The sequence below is a fragment of the Tursiops truncatus genome, chromosome 5, assembly GCF_011762595.2.
Source record: "Tursiops truncatus isolate mTurTru1 chromosome 5, mTurTru1.mat.Y, whole genome shotgun sequence".
Lineage (NCBI taxonomy): Eukaryota > Metazoa > Chordata > Mammalia > Artiodactyla > Delphinidae > Tursiops > Tursiops truncatus.
This window is the reverse complement of record NC_047038.1, coordinates 111,111,326-111,136,596: the sequence shown is the minus strand read 5'-3', so window position 1 is coordinate 111,136,596 and position 25,271 is coordinate 111,111,326. Positions and strand designations below refer to the sequence as shown.

At 45.0% G+C, this 25,271-nt stretch overlaps 1 protein-coding gene across 6 annotated transcripts in view; it reads left to right on the top strand.

Moving 5' to 3' along the window:
* The first annotated feature begins 4,254 nt into the window (after nucleotides 1-4,254).
* ARHGAP10 (Rho GTPase activating protein 10) overlaps nucleotides 4,255-25,271 on the top strand; it is a 326,473-nt gene continuing 305,456 nt past the window's right edge. For 3 of the 6 annotated variants that reach the window (XR_012332146.1, XR_012332145.1, XR_012332144.1), the window contains exon 1: nucleotides 4,255-4,637. Coding sequence is in view for 3 of the 6 variants with exons in the window: in XM_019926557.3 (XP_019782116.1) it covers nucleotides 4,484-4,637 (154 nt within the window). In the remaining 3 variants the exon portion in view is untranslated. The remainder of the gene's footprint in view (nucleotides 4,638-25,271) is intronic. The other 3 variants (XM_073805517.1, XM_019926556.3, XM_019926557.3) reach the window with 2 other exon arrangements.

The window sequence follows — 25,271 nt, the reverse complement described above, 5'->3', positions numbered from 1 at the left end:
CACCCCTTAGCCCAATCAAATTGACACACAAGAGTAACCATCACACAGAGATTCTGGCTTGACCCTCAGTAGAGCTTATGCAATGTGGTGCTCTCAGAATAGAATTTCTCAAATTGCATTACCCAGATTACTAGTTCATGAACTCTTAATAGGGTTCTGTGAAGGAAAAAAATTTCTTTTAAAAATATAGATGTAATGAAAATGTCAAACACGCTTGGACAGCTGTTTATTCTGTGATAATTTATCTTTAAGAAAACATACACTCCAAACTGCTACCATTGGTTATGTATGGGGAGGAGGTTTTTCCGCTCTCCCCTCTTTATACGTTTCTGTTATAATGTATCTGAACCTAATTCTAACTGACTCACAGCCTGAAACAGATCCAAAGATAATGTTCAGTGGAATCCATATTTGACTTTACAGGTAGCAACTTTGTGACCCATCAGGGAAAGACAATATTGTATGTAGTGGAACCTACATAAAGGGAAGGTTTCATCTGAGTTAACGTCTAGACTGGAACCTGACCAACTTTTTTTTTTTTTTTTTTTTTAATGCGGTACACGGGCCTCTCACTGTTGTGGCCTCTCCCATTGTGGAGCACAGGCTCCGGACGCACAGGCTCAGCGGCCACGGCTCACGGGCCCAGCCGCTCTGCGGGACATGGGATCTTCCCAGACCAGGGCACGAACTCGCGTCCCCTGCATCGGCAGGCGGACCCTCAACCACTGCGCCACCAGGGAAGCCCTGACCAACTTTTATTGATTCAAATCCTTAACTCATCCAGGCACTGATGAGTGCCCACCTGACAAACTGACATGCATACTTGAATATCTCCCAGGCATCTTAAGCCTAATGAGTCTGAAACTGAAACTGATCTTGCCCATCCCAGTCACCACCACATGGACTCCTTATCCCCTGTTTTCTTTGCAGTCAGTGTTCAGTAGAGTTCATAGCTGTCTACCTAACTTATCATGCCAGGAGCCTGGGGCCATCTTTGACACCTCCTTCCTCATTTCTATATCCAGGTCTCTGTCAAGTCCCAGAATCTCCCTCTAAAATACATTTGGATCTATTACTCTCTGTCTCCACTGTCACTTGGAGGGTGAAGCTGTACCATTTTTTGCCCAGACAACTCCATAAGCCTTCCCTCTGGATTCCCATTCCCTATGCAGCACCTGGAGAGAAAACACAAACCAGATCACGATACCACCACACTGAAACCTCTTCAAAGGCTCCCGATAGCATTAGGATACAATCCCAAATCCTACTGTTGACAAAAACAATCAATAAACAATCTACAGTAGGAATAGAAAAGAGTTTCATTTGAGCCAAACTGAGGACTATAGCCCAGAAGACAGTCTCTCAGATAACTCTGAGGAACTGCTCCAGAGAAGCATGGTTTTCAGTGCAGTTTTATGTCTTGTCAGAACAAAGAACATCACATGAATCATGGATACATGCCTTCAAGTTAAAAAAAAAAAAAAAAAAAAACCCAAACAAACCAGATCATCGCGAATGCAGTGAGTTAGTGTGGCCTTGGCCCCTGGGAAGGGAGTCTTATCATCGAATGAGTTCCAGCACTGGTGTCCCAGAAAGGGAGGCATTGAATCTTTATTTTTAACATGGACATTCTTATCTTCTGGTCAATGCAGCCTTTTCTTTAAAAATTAAAGCAGATGTACAATGTATGTTTGATAAGCTACAAACAGGCTATTTTAGCATAAAATTTGAGTTAACTCATGTATAACCCAGTAAGACTTCCCCATACCTCCATACGTGGAAATTTCTTTCATCACTATATATGGCCTGTGAGGCTCCACCAGATCTGACCCCTGCTGACCCTCCACCACCCAGCATTGTCATAGTTTCTCTCACTCACTGGGCTTGAGCCTCCTGACCTCCTCTTTTAGTCTCTGGAATGTACCAGACTCTTTCCCATCCCAGGGGCTTGCACAGGCTGCTTCCCTGCCTGGATTCCTCTGCTCTCCCCCCCCCCCCCCCCCCCCCCCCCCCCGCCTATTTAATGGTCACGCCCTACTGATTCTTCTGGTCACTGTTTAATGACACCTTCAATGAGGGCTTCTTTTTTTTAAATATTTATTTATTTATTATTTTTGGCTGTGTTGGGTCTTCGTTTCTGTGCAAGGGCTTCCTCTAGTTGCGGCAAGCGGGGGCCACTCTTCATCGCGGTGCGCGGGCCTCTCACTGTCGCGGCCTCTCTTGTTGTGGAGCACAGGCTCCAGACGCGCAGGCTCAGTAGTTGTGGCTCACGGGCCCAGTTGCTCCGCGGCATGTGGGATCTTCCCAGACCAGACTCGAACCCGGGTCCCTTGCATTGGCAGGCAGATTCTCAACCACTGCGCCACCAGGGAAGCCCTAATGAGGCCTTCTTAACCCCACTCCCAATTTATATTCGGACACTTCATACTGAATATTATATGTGGTGTTTTGTGGCTGGCTTCTTTCACTTAGCATAATGTTTTTAAGGTTCATCACGTTGTAGCATGCATCAGTACTTCATTCCTTTTTATTGTAGATGAATTATTCTGTTGTATGGATACACACATTTTGTTTATCCACTCATCAGCTGGTGGACATTTGGGTTGAGCCCACTTTTTGGCTATTATGAACAATGCTACCAAGAACAAGCATTTGTGTGGACATATGTTTTCATTTCTCTTGGGTATATGCCTAGGGAGTGGAGTTGCCGGCTCATATGCTATTTTCATGTTTAACACTTTGGGGAAGTGACAGCGGCCCCTCTTTATGAGGAAAGGTCTAGGATTTTGCCCAGAGGGTCGCATGCCTGTCAGTGTTTGGTTGTTTTGCAAGGCCCTCACTGTTTACACCCTTCCTGTTCCTGAGTGTCTTTCCCCCTTTTATTTGCCTCTTTTATTTTCTGCTCTGTAGACTCCAGCCCCCCAGCTGATTGTAGCCGGAACCAGGCTTTTCAACGGGTAAAAGTTATTTGTAAAACATTTTGAACTCTCTGGAGGATGGCCATTAAAGTAATAATGTTTATCTGTGGGCTAGCCACTCACAGAGCTGTTTTGTAACGAAAATCTTATTGAGTAGGAGGCTTATTTAACTTGTTTCTGAGGGTTACAGCCCTACAACCTGCCATCCAGAGCCTCAATTACCCTACTCCGAGTTTGAACGTTTTAAAGAATCACTTTGAAGTCGCTTGGTGACATTATTAGTGAACCTATATATGTAAACATATGTTGTGAGCCTGTAAAAATGTATGTAGAGTTCCTGGTGTGTGCCTGGCACATAATAATTGCTTAATAAACTGTTAGCTGCTAATTACTAAAAGTTACTCTAATGAACAATCGGGTTCTTTGAGGTAAGGCTTTCAATCATTTAAAATGTCTTAACATTTTGGGGACACATTTGAGTTGTTTCAGGACACGTGGAATAGTACCCTTGTTCCATCTGCCCTGACAAATTCTCCTTTGATCCCCGCCTTTGATCCCCGCCTCGCGAAAACCAGAGAACCTGGCATTCGTTGTCAGGTGGTTATACTTAGCATAATAAAGATCGACTCTACCTACCCAGGCAAATTTAATTTGCTGAATACAACAGAACCCTTCCGTGGTTTAGATACCTTCTCCCCTCCCCCCAAGTCGTTCAGTGTGGATACACAGAAGAGTAGGCTGCCCGGCCCATAAGAAAATGCACCCTACCCTTAAAAAGCTTTCAATCTAAAGCGGAGATTTATACGCATTTTACTTTAGATGGGGATCGAGAGTGGGGAAGAAAGAGCCATGAATGCGAGTCCATTCACAGCTCAGGGTCCGTCCCGGTTCCATGAGATAGTTGTCCATCGTTTCCCCTAGCAAGCCAGAGCTGAGTTAAGTCGCCCGGCTGCGGGGATTTACAGATGCTCTGAAGACGCCCCTTCCTGGGCCCGGTCAAGTTCCCCGCTTCGGGGAGCCGACAGTGAGTCACCCCGAAGAAGGGCGCTAAGAAAAGGGGAGGCGCCCGCGCCCGGAGGAGAGCCGCGGGGCGAAATTCTAGATCGAGGAAGCCTCGGAAGGAAGAGGAGGGGCCACTGCGCGTGGGAAGAGAAGAGGCGTCTGGGGGGAGGAAGGGAGGGAAAGGAGAGAAGGAAGGAGGAAGGCGGAGGAAAGAGAAGGGGGCGAGCGGCTAGCGCGGGAGGGGGCTGGGCGGGAGGCGCCGGGGCGGGGCGGGCTCGCGCCTCCGGGAGGGCGTGCGGCGCGGGGGCCGGGCGGGGCGGGGCCGCGGCGCCCGAGTTTAGGCGGGGGCTGCCGGGATCGGAGCTCCGCCGGGATCTGAGCGCCGCATTCTCGCTCGCCTCGGCGGCGCTGCTCAGCGCGGCCGGGCTCACCTCCGCAGGGCATGTCTGCGCTGCTCTCGCCGCGCGCCTGGGACTGCTAGCTTCTCCGGCGCTTCCTGCGCGCGGGGCCCCGCACCTGGTACCGAAGCCCGGCTCGCGCTGTGCTCGCGGACCGCCGCCGTCATGGGGCTGCAGCCCCTGGAGTTCAGCGACTGCTACCTCGATAGCCCGTGGTTCCGGGAGAGGATCCGCGCCCACGAAGCAGAGCTGGAGAGGACCAACAAGTTCATCAAAGAGCTCATCAAGGACGGCAAGAACCTCATCGCGGCGACCAAAAGTAAGTGGGGGCGCGGGCGGGCTGCGGCGTGGCGAGGCCGGGAGGAGCCTCTCCCGGAGGGAGACCGACCGTCCGGTGCCCGGGGCCGGCAGCCGGAGGATTTGGAGATTGATCCGGGACCCGGAGGCCCCGGGGTCGTTCCTCCGCGGCTCCCCGAGCAGCCAGGGGCGAGTCCTCTTTCCCGTCCCTGCCCTGCGCGGCGGCCGGAGCCGGGAGCCGTGCGCGCGAGCGCGCCGCCCGCCAGCCCCGCTGCTCCGACCCGGCTCCTTGTGTTCCCCGCTGGACCCCCCCGGGGCAGGTTCTTTTACCCCCTAGAGCTTATCAGTGTCTCTCCCGAAACAGACACATAAGTTTCACGGGTCTTGTCAAGTTCTTTTGAGAGATCACGAGACTGGGAATTCTTTGAAAACCTGCTGGGTGTTGAATTGTTCAGAAGGCCCTTAAGCCGTACGCTTTCCGTGTCATTTTCGGATCGCCTGCGACAGTCTCGTCCCGGGTCCCTTACTGTGCTCAACCCGAAAGTCCACCTGGCGTTGTGCTGCCTTCCGCACATTCCTTCCCTCCTCCTGCGCCGAGGACGGTTCAAAGATTGGGGCTTGTGAGGCTGTGCAGACAGCCTGCCCTCCGGCCCGAGCGAGCACTGCCTGCAAAGAGGGAATTTCACCCCGGTCAAGCTTAATGCTTTCCTCCCCTCTCTTCCTCCATCTTTTAACTCGGAAGTGGCCACACAGGAGAACACAATTAATTAGTTGATTATCTGAAGAGTCTTTCTAGGAGGGAGGGGGCCTGAAATTCGTGTTGAAACACTAAGTTGGCTGGAAATGGGGAGACATTTGCTTGAGTGAGGAGCTGCGCAGCCTGACCACACCTGTAACCCATAGCCGGTTCTGAGGAAGCCTGTGAGTGCTCCCTTTTCCCAATTAAAAAGACCTACCCGTATAGCAGACTGGGAAAAATGCCCCGTGTCATCCCTCCCCCGCTTTTGCATTAAGGAAGATGAAAACATACTGAGCAGACTGTCTCAGGTACCCAGCCCAGTGCCTATTTGTTGAATGAATGAGTTGAAAGAAATACGTCTTCATGGGTAGAATTCAGTGAGCCAGCTCTGTAATTTTGGAAGCACGTCCCACGACTTCTCTGGATGTTGTCCGTGGTTTCTTTTGCCTCTGTGACCTCTTTGGTGTTGCAAAACGAGGACTGGGAATCACTTTGTTTGGGACATGTGATAGGTGGGCATATTTGGTTGGTGGCTCTCCAGTGCCTTGGCATTGGGTATGTGTGTTGGGATGGAGGTGGGGAAGGGCTGTAAATATGTAGGAGTGGAGAAAGGAGGAGGAGAGAAGGGTATGCGGTGCCTGTGTGTGTGTGTGTGTGTGTGTGCGCGTGCGAACGTGCATGCACATGCGTGTGGGTATGTGTGTGTAGTGAACATCTCCCTCTGTAGTTTGGTCTTAACTAGCGTCACTAGGTAGGGGAGTGCCCCTTCTCTCTTACTGGCTGTAGCAGCTCCCTCTGGGACATGGGGCATGAGGAGGGAGGCTTTGGTGTGGAGAGAGGTAGATGGCAAAGCCAGTTTGGCCACTGGTAGAAAGCTATTTATGTGACTGCATATTCGCTCTTCTGCCAACAGGACACATGCCCGGTGTTCCAGCAGCAGCTAGTGCATCTGGGGGGCCAGCTGTCAGCCTTCCCCTCCAGAATGTAGACTTTCTTGAGTTTACGAATTGGCTCCTTACTCCTTTTGATTCTTGTCCTTTACCATAGGAAACATAATTTATGCTCAAAGAAAATATCTTTTCTCATTGTGTGTAATTACCTTAAATTCTTTTCCAGAGGAGGACAGAGATACAGCTTTAGCTCACACGCTTGTGGCAAGTTAGGGGGACCTGGCCTTTGCCCAGCTTGCCCCGTACGTAAAGTTGACGTCCAGCTCCTATCAAGACTAAGAGCCCTGGACGTAAGTCAGGACACCTGGGTGTAATTAGCCTTCACTGTTAGAGCCTGGCTACAGGACAATTGGGCAGGTCATTTTTGTGTTCAGTTTTTCTTGTCCTACTTCTCAGAGGCATCAGTAAGATTCTGCAGTGTTTGGAAATGGCGTGATTAGGTCATTTGAAATTGCAGTCTAGGTCAGTCGTTGGCCTAACCAGTCGAGCTTTTCTATAACAGCTGAGAAAAGCTCAAGAGGTCGAGGCGGGACCTGAGACCGAGGGGGAGCTACAGAAAGGAACAATCAGCTAGGTCAGACTGATTATATTTTCAGATGTTTTGTGCTTTGTTTTGCAAAAACGGCGTTTTGCGCATTTTCAGAATCTGCGTGTTTAAGTGATTTCTGCTTTTAATTGCCCTGTAAGATGCCTCCTCCATGCGCTAAATACATGTTGGATTTATATAACTTTGATGTCTTGATGCTTTAGTTTTTTTTTAAAATTTCTTAGTCGTTGGGGAATGCGTAGTCTCTGAAAATTATGAAAACATCCCTGCTACATTTCTAAATACACAACTGACGACCATATTGTTACTTCCGTGTAGAATGTCTTGATGCTTTGACTAATCCGCAGATATTTAAAGAAGTTGGAGGTGACTTCTGTGGGACCTGAAAGTTTATTGCCGAGTTCAATTATGTAGCGATCAGCAAATATTTAGCATCTACAGTTTGTTAAATATTGGGCTTGAGACACAAAGAGGAAAGAAGTTAGAGGCCCTTGTCCTTGAGGTTATTGTCCTATAGTTGAATTCAGTTCAATCTAGGGAACATGTTTGAACTGCTGCATGCATTGTGCTAAGTTCTTGAAGAAGTGAAGGATACACAGACACACATATTAAAAGATTCAGAAGATTCAGTGGCAAGGTTTCTAACTTTGACAGAAACAAGAGTATGTTGTAGGTTAGAGTGGAAGTTTGGGAACTCATTGGTGTTTTAAGGAAGGGATAGAACCTTGTAGAACCTTGTCAGATTGGAAACAGCTGAGAAGAAACCAGCGCCCCCCCCCCCCGCCCCCCTCCCCCACTCCCGCCACCGTGTCTGAAGAGGATGAGAAGACCAGTTTGGCTGGAATGGTGATGATTTCATTTGGGGGAGTAGAATGAGATTCATGGAAAGGTCAGTTTCAGATTGTGGAAGCCATAAAAGTGGGCTTGGAATGTGGGCTTTATCCTGTGGAGAATCACTGACATAATGGGAAAGAGATGGTTTAGAGGCTGTGTATGGTATCTGTCTGTGTGTCAGGTGATTTTTGGAGATAGCGGTGGGGCTGGGGAGGGGCTGCGGAGCGCAGAGTCTGGGACCACTGATTTATGTGGTGGATTTGGAGATCATTCACTCAGTTCAGTGGAGTCTTTGTTTAAATGGTTTTATTAGCCCTTTTTCTTTTTTCACTCCTTTCCTAGAATAATCAGTGTCTTCTTTCAATACAGTTTAAACTTTTGTGAGCCTTTCGTAGGATGTCTATGTAGTTGCAGATGCTTATGATTCGTAGAAATGCATAGTCTGTTTACCAGAAACAGCAATAAGCTATATATACTTTTCTCATAAATTTTACAATTAGGTGTTCTTTTTCTTTTTTAATTTATTTAATTTATTTTAATTTTTGGCTGCGTTGAGTCTTCGTTGCTGCGCGTGGGCTTTCTCTAGTTGCAGAGAGTGGGGGCTACTCTTCATTGCAGCGCTTGGGCTTCATTGCGGTGGCTTCTTTTGTTGCAGAGCACGGGCTCTAGGCGCATGAGCTTCAGTAGTTGTGGCCTGTGGGCTCTAGAGCTGGCGGCTCAGTAGTTGTGGCTTAGTTGCTCTGCGGCATGTGGGATCTTCCCGGACCAGGGCTCGAACCCGTGTCCCCTGCATTGGCAGGCAGATTCTTAACCATTGCGCCACCAGGGAAGCCCCAATTAGGCATTCTTGAAAGAATATGTTCTGTTCTAGAGAAGGAGAAGGATGTTAGTGGTGGCCAGGACCAGAACTTGAGTCTTTCAAGTCTTGATACTTCTTTAGGCCTTGATGTTTAATGATTTTTGGCTTGTTTTTCTCAGGACAACATAAAAATTCCCTTTTTCTGTCTTTGTATTTATTGTTCCAGAAACATGGTTCACGTGGTAATTCCTTTTGGAGAAATTTCCCAGGTTGCTCTTGCATGGAAACATAGGGAGATTCGGATGACTTAAAAGAATTTCACTTTGTAAACTTCAGCCTTGGTCTCCATATCTGTGAAATGGGACTGTTGCATATAGCCTTGAGGATTGAACCACATGTGCCAAAGTGTTTTTATTTTATTTATTTATTTTTTTTGCGGTACGCGGGCCTCTCACTGTCGTGGCCTCTCCCGTTGCGGAGCACAGGCTCCGGACGCACAGGCTCAGCGGCCATGGCTCACGGGCCCAGCCGCTCCGCGGCATGTGGGATCTTCCCGGACCGGGGCACGAACCCGTGTCCCCTGCATCGGCAGGCGGACTCTCAACCACTGCGCCACCAGGGAAGCCCCCAAAGTGTTTTTAAAACACAAGTGTGAAGCGGTTGTGTAGGCTTTATTGTTTGCCCAGCTAATATTTTTTTCTGACAATCCAAATTTTGTTCAGGTGTCTACACTCTTTCCCAAGTGACTCATAGAAAGGTGATTAGGTATAATTCTGATTAGTCTGACTCAGTCGTTCTCAGTCCTGAGCATGGCTGACCGTTAGAATCACCTGGGGAGCTGTAAAAACCATGCAGTTGGGATTGAGAAACACTGAACTCTAACAACTCAGCAGGGTAAACCTATTTTCTGGGCTGGTAATTGGATAAATGAGGATGTATCTCAGTTCTGACCAGTGAGACATGATAGGAAGTCTGCTGGAGACTTTGGGAAAGGTTTTCTTTTGTGTGAGAGGAGACTTGTAAAATGGGTTCTAGACTCTTCTGTGATGTCTGGTTGTGTTGCCTGGAGCTGCTCCTGCCATCTTGGGACGGTGAGTGGAGCTCAAGGTAAGGACCATTGGAGCAGAGAGGTAACTGAATCTGGGTTTTTGATGCGGTCATGGAAGCCACAGATGGTTCTGTGCCTGAAGCCTACCTCTGCATAGCTTGTTAAATGACATAAGCCAGTTTGAGTTGGGTTTTCTGCTACTTTACACCCTAATTTTGTGGGGTTTTTTTGACTGCACCACGTGGCTTGTGGGGTCTTAGTTCCCCCACCAGGGTTTGAACCCGGGTCCTCGGCAGTGAAAGCGCAGAGTCCTAACCACTGGACTTCCAGGGAATTTCCAACATCCTAATTTTGATGGAGAGATATAATTGTAAATTTTGGGCTGATGCTTCGGTTAAGTGGAAGTTAGAGAGGCATGGAAGTGAAATGATATTTAAATTACAAATATAATTTTACCCCAGATGGACAAGAAGGCTCATCTATATTCTTTGCCCCAAAGAAATTACTGTGGACCCCCTACATTTCAGGGCATCACTTGGGGGTAAGTCTTCAACTCTCACTTGGGGTCTTACTAATGGGCTGGTCTCTAAAGCTAATGTAGATTTGCTGTGAAAAGATTTCCTATCTGGCTGGAACTGGGCTGTGGACCCAGAAGGGCTCTAAAAGCTTTCATTGCTTTACTCTCTGCAGGTGGTCCGTGTCTCCATTTAGAGTAGTTCCAATTGAGGGCCCTCCACCAGCCGACCCTGTCTGTATGGAACGTTTGCTGGGTCTGTGAGTCATCTGCTGTTGTGAGTTTTCCTGCCACATTGCCTTTTCCCTGCCCTCCCATCTACTGGAGTTCCTTTGACCACCTCCTCTTCACTCTGTTTTGGGGGGGGGGGGGGGGGGGCCAGAAGCATTGTGGACTTCTGGAAGAGGGAGAAGGCCCAGGAGGAGGGCATTTTTGTGTTTTAACGTTTAACGTGGCTGATGAGACAGTGTAGTAGAGAAGATTAAGAGCGTGCTAAGGCGCTGCCTTTCATTCACGCTGGAAACCTCAGTCACGTTGCTTAGCTTTTCTGTATCTGTGTTGTCCAACAGAAAATGGAGATAATGATACTGTCTGCCCTGTAGGGTTGCCAGTTGGGTTGAATGAGTTCATACGTGTAAAGCATTTCAAATACGCCCTCAAACGTGAGCAGTCATGATGTTCTAAATTGCAGGTATATGTTTTAATATGCAGGCCCTTTTCTTGCCTGAAAGAGGGTTGCTCTGGCCCAGCGGCTAGCGTCTAACTTTTTAGCGCTTATTACCCCTAAGAATGTATTTGTCCAAATCATCGTGACCAGTGACCAAGAAGAAAGACAAAGTGGTCAAAGTCTGGTAAGGCTTCGAAAGTTTGAATGTAGCTCAGTATGCTGGAAAATCTGGCAGGTAAGTGGATGAATCAAAGCTAAGTGGTATCTTGGGAAAATACGTCCCAGGATTTGTTTCTGAGTCACAAAGATCTGAAGATGATGTGGAAGGTGTCACTAAGAATGTTGGAAATCTAGCCCAGCCGTCTGCAGCTGAGACTTGAACAGGCCTCTCATTCAGGGGATTGCTAAGAAAGCCAAAGAAGGCGGGGAGAGCTCTGACCAAGGAACTGGGATGACATCATCAGAGGCTGGAACCTGCAGATACTTAAAATTGCAGTGATGCCTTTAGAAGGTATTCACTTTAGTGTTTAACTTGCAGGAGACCCTAACAACCTACTGGACAGTGCTTGTATTTGCTGTGGGAAATGTACCAGGAGAAACACAAGGCAGCCAGAGACCGCCCAAAAGAGTTGTTACGTAATCCTCCTATTTTCTGCAAAACGATACTCAGAGTCTCCTGGACAGATTCCCAAAGAAGCTGTTTTGAATTCTGACTCCAATAGCTATTTATCACCTTATGATTTTGTGTTTATTGGGGAGGCAAGAATTATGAAGGAGGTAAAAATATTGGGTAGTCAGCTAGGTTACCGTGTCATGCTTAAGGTGATTGCTAACTGTATGTGGCAGTGAATAGGTCAAGTGTTTACATCTGACCATAGTTAGTAACATGTGGTGTCTTTTCTCACTTTTTAAAAGTTTGATGTTAGAAACGTAGCTATGAACACATTGCTTTATGGGATTCAGTATGGTCTTGCATTGCCTTTGATTCTACATCTTGTTTAGAGAAAACTCATTTAGTCAGGTTGGCTTTCCTTCAGGATTTGTAGGAGAGTGGTTAGAAATTTGTAGATAATAATTCTGATTAAGGGTGTCTTGGATGTTTTACTAGGTTACTTTTTAAAAAAATATTTTATTTCCTTCGTGGCACAGATCAGTATTTTATTTTATTTTAAAATTTTATTTGTTTTGGCTGCGTTGGGTCTTCGTTGCTGCACGGGAGCTTTCTTTAGTTGCAGCGAGCGGGGGCTACTCTTTGTTGTGGTGCACGGGCTTCTCACTGCGGTGGCTTCTCTTGTTGTGGGTTCTAGGTGTGCGGGCTTCAATAGTTGTGGTGCGCAGGCTAAGTAGTTGTGGCACGTGGGCTCAGTAGTTGTGGCTCGCAGGCTCTAGAGTGCAGGCTCAGTAGTTGTGGTGCACGGGCTTAGTTGCTCTGCGGCATGTGGGATCTTCCTGGACCAGGGATCAAACCAGTGTCCCCTGCACTAGCAGGCGGATTCTTAACCACTGCGCCACCAGGGAAGTCCCTACTAGGTTACTTTTTTTTTTTTTTTTTTTTTTTTTTGCGGTACACAGGCCTCTCACTGTTGTGGCCTCTCCCGTTGCGGAGCACAGGCTCCGGACGCACAGGCTCAGCGGCCATGGCTCACGGGCCCAGCCACTCCGCAGCATGTGGGATCTTCCCGGACCGGGGCACGAACCCATGTCCCCTGCATCGGCAGGCGGACTCTCAACCACTGCGCCACCAGGGAAGCCCTAGGTTACTTTTAATGGAATTACATTTCAGAGACAAATAGGCAATCACAAACTACAATCGAAAAATGTTATTTAAAATGTATATGTTAATGATTTTAATAATAGCTAACTTTTATTTATTTTTATTTTAAATAAATTATTTATTTACTTTTGGCTGTGTTGGTTCTTCGTTGCTGTGCTCAGGCTTTCTCTAGTTGTGGAGAGTGGGGGCTACTCTTCGTTGCGGTGGGCGGGCTTCTCATTGTGGTGGCTTCTCTTATTGTGGAGCACGGGCTCTAGGCGCGTGGGCTCAGTAGTTGTGGCTCACGGGCTTAGTTGCTCTGTGGCATGTGGGATCTTCCCGGACCAGGGCTCGAACCTGTGTCCCCTGCATTGGCAGGTGGATTCTTAACCACTGCGCCACCAAGAAAGTCCCAGCTAACTTTCATTAAGCATTTACAGTTTGCTTTACTTCGTGGTAAATTCTATTATTTAATGTGAAGACTTCCTTATTGAGGTATGTTGTCATTCACCCCATGTTACAGATTTGGAAACTGAATTTAGAGAGGTTAGCAGCTTGTTCCAGTCACACAGTTTGTCAGTGGTGGAGCTGGAACGAAAACCCACATTTGTCTGACTGCAAAACCCTTAACCACAACAGTAAGCTGTCCCTGTAAAGAGATGTAAGTGCGTTCTTCTGTTAGGGGAAGTTATTACGATAAATCCTGGTTATCTGGCAAGTGTGTACGTTTCACAGTCTGGTTAGGAGACTATTCTTGTTAGCTCAGCCCAAGGACCATGATTTAAAATTTAAGGCCACCTGGGATGGTTACTGTAAATAAAACCGATTATTAATTTGTGCAGTAAGTGTAGATATTCAGAGATTGGGTTGATTTAGGATGAATTACTAGATGCAGACGTCTACTCAAAAAAGTATGATTTCCTTCCTTCAGTCTCTCTCCCTGTCTCTCTCTTTTTTTTCTTTTTTAGTTCCCCAACCACAGATGAAACCATGCCCCCTGCAGTGGAAGCATGGAGTCTTAACTGCTGGACCGCCAGGGAAGTCCTCTCTCTTCCTGTCTCTTAATCTTCATCTCTCCCCCTCTCTTAGTGTCTCTTTTACTTTCCACCCCTCATCCCACCCTTTAGAAGAGTAAATTTTAATTTTGTTTTCGTAATTTCATATTAGGCTTTTTCCTCTACAGAAAATTTGAGTTGTTTTAGAACTATAAACCAATACAAAGAATCTCATGATCATCTCTGTATTTGCCTCTCAGCTTAGAAATAAAAGCTTCCTGTCTGCCTCTTCCTAATGGCACCCTTTCTAATAGAGAACCTGTTCTTTTCCCCAAGAGGTGCAACTGTCTCAAATCTGGTGTATATTATTCCCAGACATTTTAATACATCTGTACACATTCCTGAATAATAGATAGTATGTTTTGCATGGTTTTAGACTTTAATGGATTCATATACTATTTGTTTTTCTGCAGTTTCTTTTCTTCCCTCAAGATACTTGTGAGATTTATCCATGTGGACACATGTAGCTCAATTTCATTGAGTTCAACCTCTTTTTCCTACAGGTGGCATTTGAAAAGACTTGGTTAATTGATGGTATGTAGATGTTATATAAAGAACTTAAGATGTTTTATGATGTACCTTATTTCCATGCATTTTTGGATTGTGAAACAATATAGAGAGTTTATTCAATATAAAAGCCTTATAATTAATTTTATAAACTTTAAAACACTAGCTTTGACAACAATCTATAGATAACGAATCCATAAATTTTAAAGGCATTTAATAAAAGTTCTGTTTGATATTTAACGTTATCAGCTTGGCATGGATAATCAGACCAAACGAGTTTAACTTTCAGGATTGGAAGAAATAAGTGGTCTGAGTCACAAAAAATCTTCAAGGGCCTTTTTGCCTCATTGAAATGAGATTTCCAGTGTTAGCGTATAGAGAAGAAAATGATATCTTCATAGACACAGTGCTAGTGAAGCACTCTGGAAGCCGTCAGTCTAGATAGGTCAGATGAGCATGACTTTTAGGCAGGGATTGGTTGGTATTTTGTGATAGGCTTCTATGCAAACAGCCTGTTGATTTCATTACCCTAATGTAGGAACATAATTTATAGACTTGCCAAGGGGATGCTTTTGTAATGAGAAAGCCTTGACACCCTTCTCTTTAAACAAACAGGCAGGCACACTGAAAAACCCCTGACGCTTTACATTCGAAGGGCAGGCATCTCTCTAAGGTCCAAGATCTGCTGGGACCACTGCTGGATGCTAGGCCTGCCTCCCTGGTCAGACCAGAATTCCCTCCCTGTGTTTCCTGAGGAAGCTGTTAATCCTATGCCACTAGATATTTCAACGGGGAGTATGGGTTCTTCTTCGTTGCCCGGTTCACCGCAGGCACTGTCTGCCCTTGGATCCCGAGGTCCCATCATCGTCTGGTAGTGAGTCACGATGAGGTGTGTGGCTGAAGGAAAAATCAGTTTGGCTGGGAGATGTCACCTCTGGTCTGAATATTTAAGACTCTCTTAAAAAAATTTTTTTTTTTTTTTTAATCTCTGACTATAAAGTTAGCTGCTTCACTTATTAGGTGACCTTGGGCAAGTTACTGAAACCATCAGTGGCTAATTTTCTGTTTCTTTGTTAGTAAAATGGAGATACTAAGAACTCTGTCTCAAGGGGTAGTGGTATTTAATTCTCATGTTACTTACTAGAAGATCTTAGAACTCTCCCTGGCCCATGGTAGGTGCTATAATTATCATCATCACCACCACCACCATCATCGTTGTCGGAAGAGCACTGTCCTGGCTTCCTTTGGTTGAATTTGGGTACAGCTGTGGCTTTACCCGTAGTGACAGTAGGAGTAATCTGTGAACGTGTTCTTGCCTCTCTTTGAAGCGAACCATATTTTGAAGTGCAGGGATGGTGTAGGCCTCTCATTTATTAAACAGGAGAAACCATCTGTAGAAATCCAGCATATTACTGAAGATCTTTGCTTGAAAGTTTTGGAAACAAAGCCAAAAAAAGCACAAGGGAGCAGAGTGTCGTTGACGTGTTGTTACTTGTATTTGAGAATCTGGTAGATAGTACTTCTGTCACTGTGACGGATAGTTTTGTTTTTCTTTTGTGAAATGCAGGTCAAAGGCAGCACAGCCAAAATATTAAAGATCATGGTCTTTGAAGTTACATCTACTTCCTGTGTGACCTTGGGCAACTTGCTTAACTTCTTTGTGCCTTAATTTCCTTGTCTGTGAAATGTGGATAGTAATTTTATCTCCCTGAATGTTGCTAAGATTAAATTAGTTATTTGTAAAGCACTTAAGAAAACAGCCTGATCCATAGTGAGCCCTATATGTGTTTGTTAAGTCTTGGAAAAAAATTTGTAAAAATCTGTTTACTATATAGTCTTCACTGTGATAATCTCCTGTACGACAGTGGGGGAGAGGTGTCATCCCAAGTCATTGAACTCGACCTATTGTTGAGTTGCTAGAGGATTAGCAGTGAAAAGAGACCTTTTATATCTCCGTGCAGAAGTTAGAGTTCTAATGGGGAGAGACAGATTAATTAAGCACTGTCATTCACACCCCTGAGTGAGAATGGAGAATGGGATGCTATGGCCGGTAGTTAACAGGACTAATTAGTTGAGAGGGTCAAGGACAACTTCAAGAAATTGGTAACTTCTCTGGGACTTCCCTGGCCGTCCAGTGGTTAAGACTCCAGGTTTCCAGTGCAGGGGGCGCGAATTCGATCCCTGATCAGGGAGCTAAGATCCTGCGTACCGCGCGGCAAGGCCAAAAAAAAAAAGAAATCTGAGACCAGAAGGAAGTCTAGGAGCTCTCCGCGCTGAGGGTAAAGATGCCCCGAGCACAGTGAAATGCACGTGGGAGGCTGTGGAGACCAGAGCCAGAACATGTGTGGTTGCAGGAGCTGCACAGATGGGTCTGGGCGGGAAGAGGGGGCTCCAGAGCGAGCAGGCGCAGTGTTGGGAAGCCCTGGTGAGGCCCACCTCAGGGTCAGGGACTTCAGAATTTATTCAAAGCTCGGTGGGAAGCCATGGCGACATTTTGAGCAGGGGGTTGGCATCATGTGAGTCACATTTGAGAAAGGCTTCCCAGACTGCGGTTGGGAGAATGGATTTGAGGACAGCAGGCCTGGAGGGTGGGTCCTCACTGACCCAGGCCACAGACTTGGGTGGAAAAGGCAGATTCTTCAGGAGTCAGGATTCAGAGGCTGCGGGCTTTGGTGGGTGCTTGGGTGTAGGGGCCGACGAAGGAGGTGTCCAAGACGATTCCTGGGTTCCTGGCCTGGGCGGAGAGCGCTGGGCGCTGAGGTAGTCCAGCCAGAGGAACGGGTTTCATGGGAGTGAAGATGTGTTTTTGGTTTGGCCTGTGTGGAGGCGGAGGTGCTTCTGGGCTACCCAGTGGATGTGTTCGGGAGTTTGTTTCTTTTACGGGTGGAGTTTGTTTCTTTTACGAGTGTGTACTGCACAACAGGGAACAGAGCTGAAGATTCTGGAGACACAGCACAGAGATAGGAAATGACACCAGGCAGCTGGGTAGCAAACCAGCTGGAGAGAAAATGTAGAGGAAGAGGCAGGGTGGCTCAGGGCAGATCTTGGAGAGCAGAACTTTTAAGGGATGGGTAGAAGAAGTGGTTGATAAAGAGATTTGACAGCGGTAGCCATTGAGAGGGAGGGAGGGAGGGGGTGGGAAAGCCCCAAGAGGGTTTCACAAGTTAAGGAGAAAGATTGTTTCAGAAAGTAGGAGGGAGCAGACAAGGTCATGCTACAGAGAAGTCAGGTCCCAGGAGTCCAGATGACACTGCGTTAGCAAGACAGTGTCATTGGCACTCCTATATATAAAATAGGTTACTAATAAGTACTGTATAGCACGGGGAACTCTACTCAATACTCTGTAATGGCCTATATGGGAAAAGAAGAAAAAGAAAGAGTGGATATATGTATATGTATAACTGATTCACTTTGCTGTACAGCAGAAACTAACACAACATTGTAAGTCAACTGTATGCCAATAAAAATCAAAACAAAACAACAACAAAAAGACAGTGTCATGGGTAATGAGTGGGAGATGAGTTTGTGGCACGGCAGGGATGGGAGCCTGATGGCACAGGGTGGAGAAGAGGGTACCTGGAAAATACATGAGCCTGTGGTGCAGGCATTTCTCCCAAGCTGTTGGCTAATTGGTGAGATTTGAACACGCCGATTTAAGTGTCCAACAGAGAGGAAGAGGTGGAAGATTCAGGGAATATTCTAGCATACACAGGGCTTCTGAATAGCATAGAAGGTGGGATTCAGATTCCAGGTGGAGGGGGGCAAGATACATCTACTTCAGTAACAGAAGGGGTGGAAAGGATGTGTGCAAACCCGGGTCCATTTGTAGCTTTGTGTCAGGACATTGAGGAAATGAGGAACCGATGGATTTATTTCGTCTGTGAGGTAGACAGCAAGGTGGTTTTCAGTAATGAATTCTGTTTTAATTTCTCCCTTACCGCATTCTTTTTCCGCTTAATAAGTAATACATGACTTGTAAAAGTTTTGTCTGTTTGAATCGGGTGGGATGGAATATAGATGTTGAAAGAGAAGAAGTGGTGAGAGGTGAGTGGGGAGAAAAAGTAGGAATAAAATGTCTGGAAAAACAGACTTGGGACTTCCGTGGTGGTCCAGCGGTTAAGACTCCACGCTTCCACTGCAGGGGGCGCAGGTTCGATCCCTGGTCGGGGAACTAGGATCCCGCATGCTGCATGGCATGTCCCCCCCGTTAAAAAAAAAAAACCCAATAAACAAAAAGCAGTCCTCAAGACACCAAGACATGTGTCTATTTCAGAGTTTGTTCTGCTGGTACTTCAGGTCGAATGCTTTATTCAAACAATCTTTAATCTTGGTTTAAAAAAAATATTCAATGAAGATGGCTTTTTTTCTTTTTCACTGAGGGACCCTGCCGATGTTTCGGTTTGCTCTCAGTGGAATTGTGCTGGTTCTCTTTGGATGTTTGTAAAGAAGAAGTTTCTCTTGGCAACATCGGAGAAGAGATTCCAGGACTTCAGGTTCAGAAGAGAACCTGTAAGAGTTAAAGGCGTAGCCATTATCAGTGATCTAAACCAGAGGTCCCCAGCCTTTTTGGCACCAGGGACCGGTTTCGTGGAAGACAGTTTTTCCACGACGGGGGCGGGGATGGTTTTGGGATGACTGAAGCACATTACACTTATTGTGTGCTTTCTTTCTATTATTATATTGTAATATATAATGAAATAATTATACAACTCACCATAATGCCGACAGGAGGCGGAGCTCAGGCGATAATGCGAGCGATGGGGAGCGGCTGTAAATACGATGAAGCTTCACTCGCTTGCCCGCTGCTCACTTCTTGCTGTGTGGCCCAGTTCCTAACAGGCCACAGACCAGTACGGGTCCATGGTCCAAGGGTTGGGGACCCCTGCACTAAACATATAATATCTTTTCTTCCTCTTTTCTAGCTAACTACTTAGTTAGGTTCCAACTAGTTTAAGAAACAATTCATGGCCGTCCTCTTCCCTCTGGCTCCGGATGCACTGGCTGTGAGCACGTGGCACCTTCAAGGACGGGAAGCATGCAGACTTTCAAGTTCTTCACTGGGAGAGAGATTCTAGGACTTAGCAGAGGAGTTCATAGCCTGTGTCGCTACAGCTAGAGTTGGTGGCCTGTTCTTGTGGAAAGCAATAGGACAGGGTTCAGATTAATTCTGTTTTTTTTTTTTTTTTGACAGTTCAGATTTTGGCATAAGACATCCTGCATATCCTCATGCATTGCCTTCAGTTGCAAGTGAGAGAAACCCAACTAAAACTAGTTGAAGCAAAAAAGAGACTTTCTGGCTTGCGTGAGTGAAGTCTTGGGAGTGGGGTTTCTTTGGCTACACTGGCATCCAAGGGTTCAAGCGATGTCATCAGGTCTCTCTTTTTGCATCGCTAGCGTTTCCTGCAATTGGCTTGACCCCGATGGGCACTCTTTCCACAGTGGCGATAGCTTAAGTTTACTTACATCTTTCTCATTGCTCTGGGGATTCCAGAGAACAGTGACTCCTTTTCCTTAGAGCAGTTGTTCTCAATCAGATGGTTTTGTGATGTCCTGGAGACATTTTTGGTTGTCATAATTGGGAGGTGCTGCTGGCATCTAGTGGGTAGAGGCCAACGTTGCCATGTGGCTGAACACCCTACGATGCACAGGGCCAGACACCGCACCCCACCCCCCACCCCGCAACCTCCCAAGAACGATCTAGCTCAGAGCTAATTGCACTAAGGCTGAGAAACCCTGCCTTAGACATAGAAACACCACATAGTTTAGATCAGAATACTTTGGGGGGTAAAATTACGCTGGGACCACAGGCATAAACTGGTCTTGTCCTGGGTGAACCGGAACAGGTGGCTGCCCTCTCTGAAGGCCCATCAGTCCTGGGTCACTTGTTCAGCCTGGACCCATCACTGAGTGTGGCAGATGGGATGCCTTGGCCAGCCTGAATTGCATGCCTACCACGGGGGAGAAGCAGGTGACAAGTGATGTCTGCCTCACCGGAACGCCAAGGGTCCCAACAAGGGATGTGCAGAGCATAGAATAAAGCTGTCTAGCGTGCAAGAGAAGGTGCATTTTTTTTGAAGCTTCCTCTAAGTTCTTTTTTTAAAAAAATAGTTATTATTTATTTGTTTTTATTGTAGTTTTACAATGTTGTGTTTGTTTCAGGTGTACAGCAAAGTGTTTCAGTTATACATATATATCTTTTTTCATTTTTTTCTTTTTATTGGAGTACAGTTGCTTTACAATGTTGTATTTCGATTCTTTTCCCTTATAGGTTATTACAAAATACTGAGTATAGTTCCCTGTGCTATACAGTAGGTCCTTGTTGGGAACACGGATTTCGGAAAGCAGCTTTACTAGACCTGTTTTTGTCCGGGCCTAGGGGCCACGTGTGGCAAAGGACTGTGAGATTAGCGAGTCAAGATAAGGAAGCCTTCTCTTTTTTCCTGTTGTTCGGTTGATTCATTTTAACCAAAATAGAGAAGGAGGGGAGAGGTGAGAGGGTGGAAGGGAAGACTCTGGTCTGCGCAGCTCGTCTGGATACAACATCGAGGTTGTTGATTCACTGCAGTGCTTAGTGTCTGTGCCGTCCAGTATTTAACCTCTGAGCTATGGAGTAGCTCAGACGCTTGTGATCATTGTGGAAAAAGCTGGAAGTAGTTAACGTTTATAACATCTTAACTTGTTAGAGTTCAAGAAAATGTTTTAAAAACTAAATAGTGATTTTATGGCTTCATTTAGATTTCTGACACAGTGTTCCTGTTTAATTTTGGAGAAATATTCTTAAGAAAAGCTGATCCTTGTGAGTGTAATTCATCTGGCAGAGTGGATTGAGTAATTTTACGTTCTTTTTCCTTTTAAACAAACAAAATATTTGAACAGAAATGAGAGCACATTTAAAAAATTTCTAATTTTCTATATGCCTGGCTTGATTTTAAGTTTGAAATCAATTGAGAAATCCTATAAGCACCTAGAAGAGTTGTCCAAATAAGTTTATTTTCTTCTGAAATTGTATGATAGTCCCTGGAAATGCTTTCCTTGTCTCTGTTTTATTGTGTATGCTGGATAATATCAAAAGCAAGGATTCAAAAGTAGGTAAGTGACCTGTTTGGACTGTTTTCTTTTAATTCATACTGTAGGGGAATTGAGATGGTTAAATTAAATACTTATGATGTGAGCTCTGAAATCTTTTAGAATTGACTGCTAGGTCTTAATTGATATTGTCTAAAAGGCTTGCAAATTAACCTGGTAATGAGCAGTCCTATGTCCAGAAACCGGATGTATCACTTAACCACAGCTAAGTTTTTTTGTTGCTGTTGCTATACGATGGTTCAGTGCCTTTTGGCAGTGTCTACAGGGTGTCTGTAGGACTGATTTATCTTGACAGTCATCGGACCAAAAAGGTTTTAAAAAGTGCTTCTTTGTCCAGGGAACAAAGAGGCAACTTTAGTAAAGACCTTCACGTTTTGTGACTTCGAAGCTTTCATTTCCCAAAGCTTTAAAGCTGAAAGTAGAGCTTTGAGTAAACACACTTCCTCAGTTTAATGTCTGCAGCGAGAGCACAGCAGAAGAGTGGAGAGGGAGTCGGGTCCATGGTGGCAGCTGGTGCATCAGTGAGCATTTGACCTTTGGAGGGCACCTTGGAGTGACGCCTGCTAGATTGTGGCATGGTGAACCCAAACCCAGAGTTTATATTAGGAAGAAAATTTGGAATGGAGTGGAATGCACATTCAGCTCTGTGGGCTTACCTGTGTGTGTGTGTGTGTGTGTGTGTGTAATCTAATCACACTTTAGATGTAACTAAACCATGTGTATTATTTAAGAAGCATCAGTGATGATTCCTTTAAAGTGTAAAGTCATCTCTCAACCTATTTTTTTGTGTATGTGAATATCCATTTAATTTTTTTCCTTTTATTATTGAAATATTAGCTGACTTACAATGTTTCAGGTATACAGCAAAGTGATTGTTATATCAGATTCTTTTCCACTATCGGTTATGACAAGATACTGAATATAGTTCCCTGTGCTACACAGTAAATCCTTGTTGTCTACCTATTTTATATATAGTAGCGTGTATCTGTTAATCTCATACTCCCAACTTATCCCACCCCCTTCCCCTTTGGTAACCATAAGTTTGTTTTTGATGTCTGTGAGTCTATTTCTATTTTGTATATAAGTTCATTTGTATCCTTTTTTTAGATTCCACATATAAGTGATATATGATTATCTTTCTCTGTCTGACTTAATTCACTTACATGATAATCTCTGGGTCCATCCTTGTTGCTGCAAATGGCATTATTTCATTCTTTCTTTATGGTTGAGTAGTATTCCATTGTATACATATACCACATCTTCTTTTTCCATTCCTCTGTTGATGGACATTTAGCTTGCTTCTCTGTCTTGGCTATTGTAAACAGTGTGTGAATATCCATTTTTCTGTCTTGGATTTGGTTAAATGAAGGTGCATATAAAATATCTTCAATCTGAAACAGCAATGAGTAGATTACTACAATCTCAAATTAGAAGTGTTAGATTTTATTTTCATTTGCCTCATAATCTACTTATAAGTTTAGCTGTTGGTAAACATTATCTGAGATGTCCTAACACAAAGTTTAAGTTTCCTAGAAGTCATGATAATAATAGTGGTTGTCGTAGAAGTAGCAGTTAACAGGGTTTTAAAAATTTTTATTATTTTTTTTAAACCATGTAAGGGGACAAACCTTTACATTAATTAGCATTGACTTCTCACAACCGTTCTATCTGGTAATTACTCTGACAGGACACACCATTTTGCAGTTTAGGAACCTGGGTTTAGGTCGGTTAAGTTACTTGCCCAAAGGGCACTTGCCTGGAAAGCTGTGTGGCCCCCGCCTGTTTCACACTCTCTGAAGCCTTTAGTTTTCTAGAAGAGCATATATGATTGCCATTGATACCGTATGTATTTCACAAGCTTTGTTTGTGGTAGTATCTTGTGTAAAGCCATGGGGGAGGGTGTTATGTCTGTAGAGCGTACTTTAGGAAATTTAAAAAATTTCCATGCAGGTGATAGAAACTTCCTTTAAGCTATTAAAAGTCACAGGAAAGGAAGTCATTTTCAGATGATCTGGAATAGTGGCTGTATGATTCTACTTGTATTGCACAAAATGAAAAAGAGCGCTGTTGCTTGCTTTTTAGCCAAAGCAGAATCTGAAGAGTAACGTCATTGTTAACGATCCAGAGGGCTCATTGGGTTTGAATGGTGCTGACAGCTTGTTTTGCCATTTTCAGCCTCCATGTCTTGTCACTGATAGGCAAAGGCCTGTAGGATTTCTCTCTTTAAAGGAAAACACTTTCCTTTGTTTTGCGGAACGGATGCTTTGCTGTCAATGTCAGTTTGGACCCTTGCTTAAATTTGCTGCTTATTTTATGTCCCCAAACCGTACTGCCGTTTAATTTTCTTCGCAAATAGCCATTCCCTTTCTCTCTAGATGTATTTTCATTCTTTCTGCTGATGATATTCTGAATCTATTTACCATGAAATGAATTTTCTCCTGGTTTACCCATGAGCGACTTGCTATCCAGAAGGTTAAGAATTTCGCCCAAAGTCATATGGCGAAGGCAGAGACAGTGTTAATGAAGACATTGTAGTTAGGTTTAAAATATTTCAGATTCTCTCTGATCTTGAATTTAGTAAACCTCAGTTTCCATGTAGAAAGCTGGAACTTAAGTCCTGCAGTGCTGACTCCCGTGGAGCGGGAACCAATGCCCAGGCCTCCTACTCTACAGCTGAGGAAACATGCCCCACGTGTCCGCCTAGATACCTGCTCTGTCCCGTCTGTTGGTTTCATGAAGCTCATTTGGTAGTGTTGAGTCTACATTGAAGTCATTTTTCTTATCTGTATGTTTGCAGCATTAATGAACAAGTAATGAGGAAATCCTATGTAAAGGGTGACTTTTTTTTTTTCCCCTTTGGAAACCAGCTGTTTTCATGATGCTCACATCATGTTCATGTTCATCAAAAATTTAGATCCGGAGGAGAGAAAATACAAGGTCGAAGATCGTTACAACAGGCCAACAAGTTCTTCAAAGTAGGAGGCTTGGAATAAAGCCAATTCTGGTCCCTCTGATAGAGTCCTTATAAAAGTTCCTGGCTTGACTTTCACTGTCAAGTATTTTGCACATATTAATTATGCTTATGTGTCCTTCCATTGAGATAAGTGGTACTGTTCCCAATTCTCTGATTTATAGGTGTGCATAAACTAACTTAGTCCCAAAGGAAGCTATGATTCCATACTAAGCTTACCCCAATAATATATGCTGGTTTTTTAAAACATCTTTATTGGAGTATAATTGCTTTACAATGGTGTGTTAATTTCTGCTGTATAACAAAGTGAATCAGCTATACGTATACGTATATCCCCATATCCCCTCCCTCCCACCCTCCCTATCCCACCCCTCTAGGTGGTCACAAAGCACCGAGCTGATCTCCCTGTGCTATGCGGCTGCTTCCCACTAGCTATCTATTTTACATTTGGTAGCGTATATATGTCCATGCCACTCTCTCACTTCGTCCCAGCTTACCATTCCCCCTCCCCATGTCCTCAAGTCCATTATCTACATCTGCGTCTTTATTCCTGTCCTGCCCCTAGGTTCTTCAGAACCTTTTTTTTTTTTTTTAGATTCCATGTATATGTGTTAGCATACAGTATTTGCAGCACTATTTACAATAGCCAGGACATGGAAGCAACCTAAGTGTCCATCGACAGATGAATGGATAAAGAAGATGTGGCACATATATACGATGGAATATTACTCAGCCATAAAAAGAAACGAAATTGAGTTATTTGTAGTGAGGTGGATGGACCTAGAGTCTGTCATACAGAGTGAAGTCAGAAAGAGAAAAACAAATACATGCTGTTTTTGATCTGAGATTCATAAGGCCGTTTGAAGCAGATCCTCAGCCCTCAACCATTTAATCATTCCCATGAGTAAGAGCGCTTCCTCCTGACACCTCCTTTGAAGGTGAAGTAGAGAAATTAATGAGTTGGATAGAGATGATGTGACATTGTTTTGTGGTCGGGACATCCATTCGTCTGCTACGACTGGTCCTAATAAAGCCTGAACATTCCTAAAAATGTCCTGCCCCTCACCTTGCTCCTGTTCCGCATTTCAGTAGACGCTCAGCCCCTTGAGGGCGTTGTCTGATTTGGGTCCCCAACTAGTGCCAAGGACTGTGCCTGGCTCTCAGGTTTTGGATTCATACTTGCTGT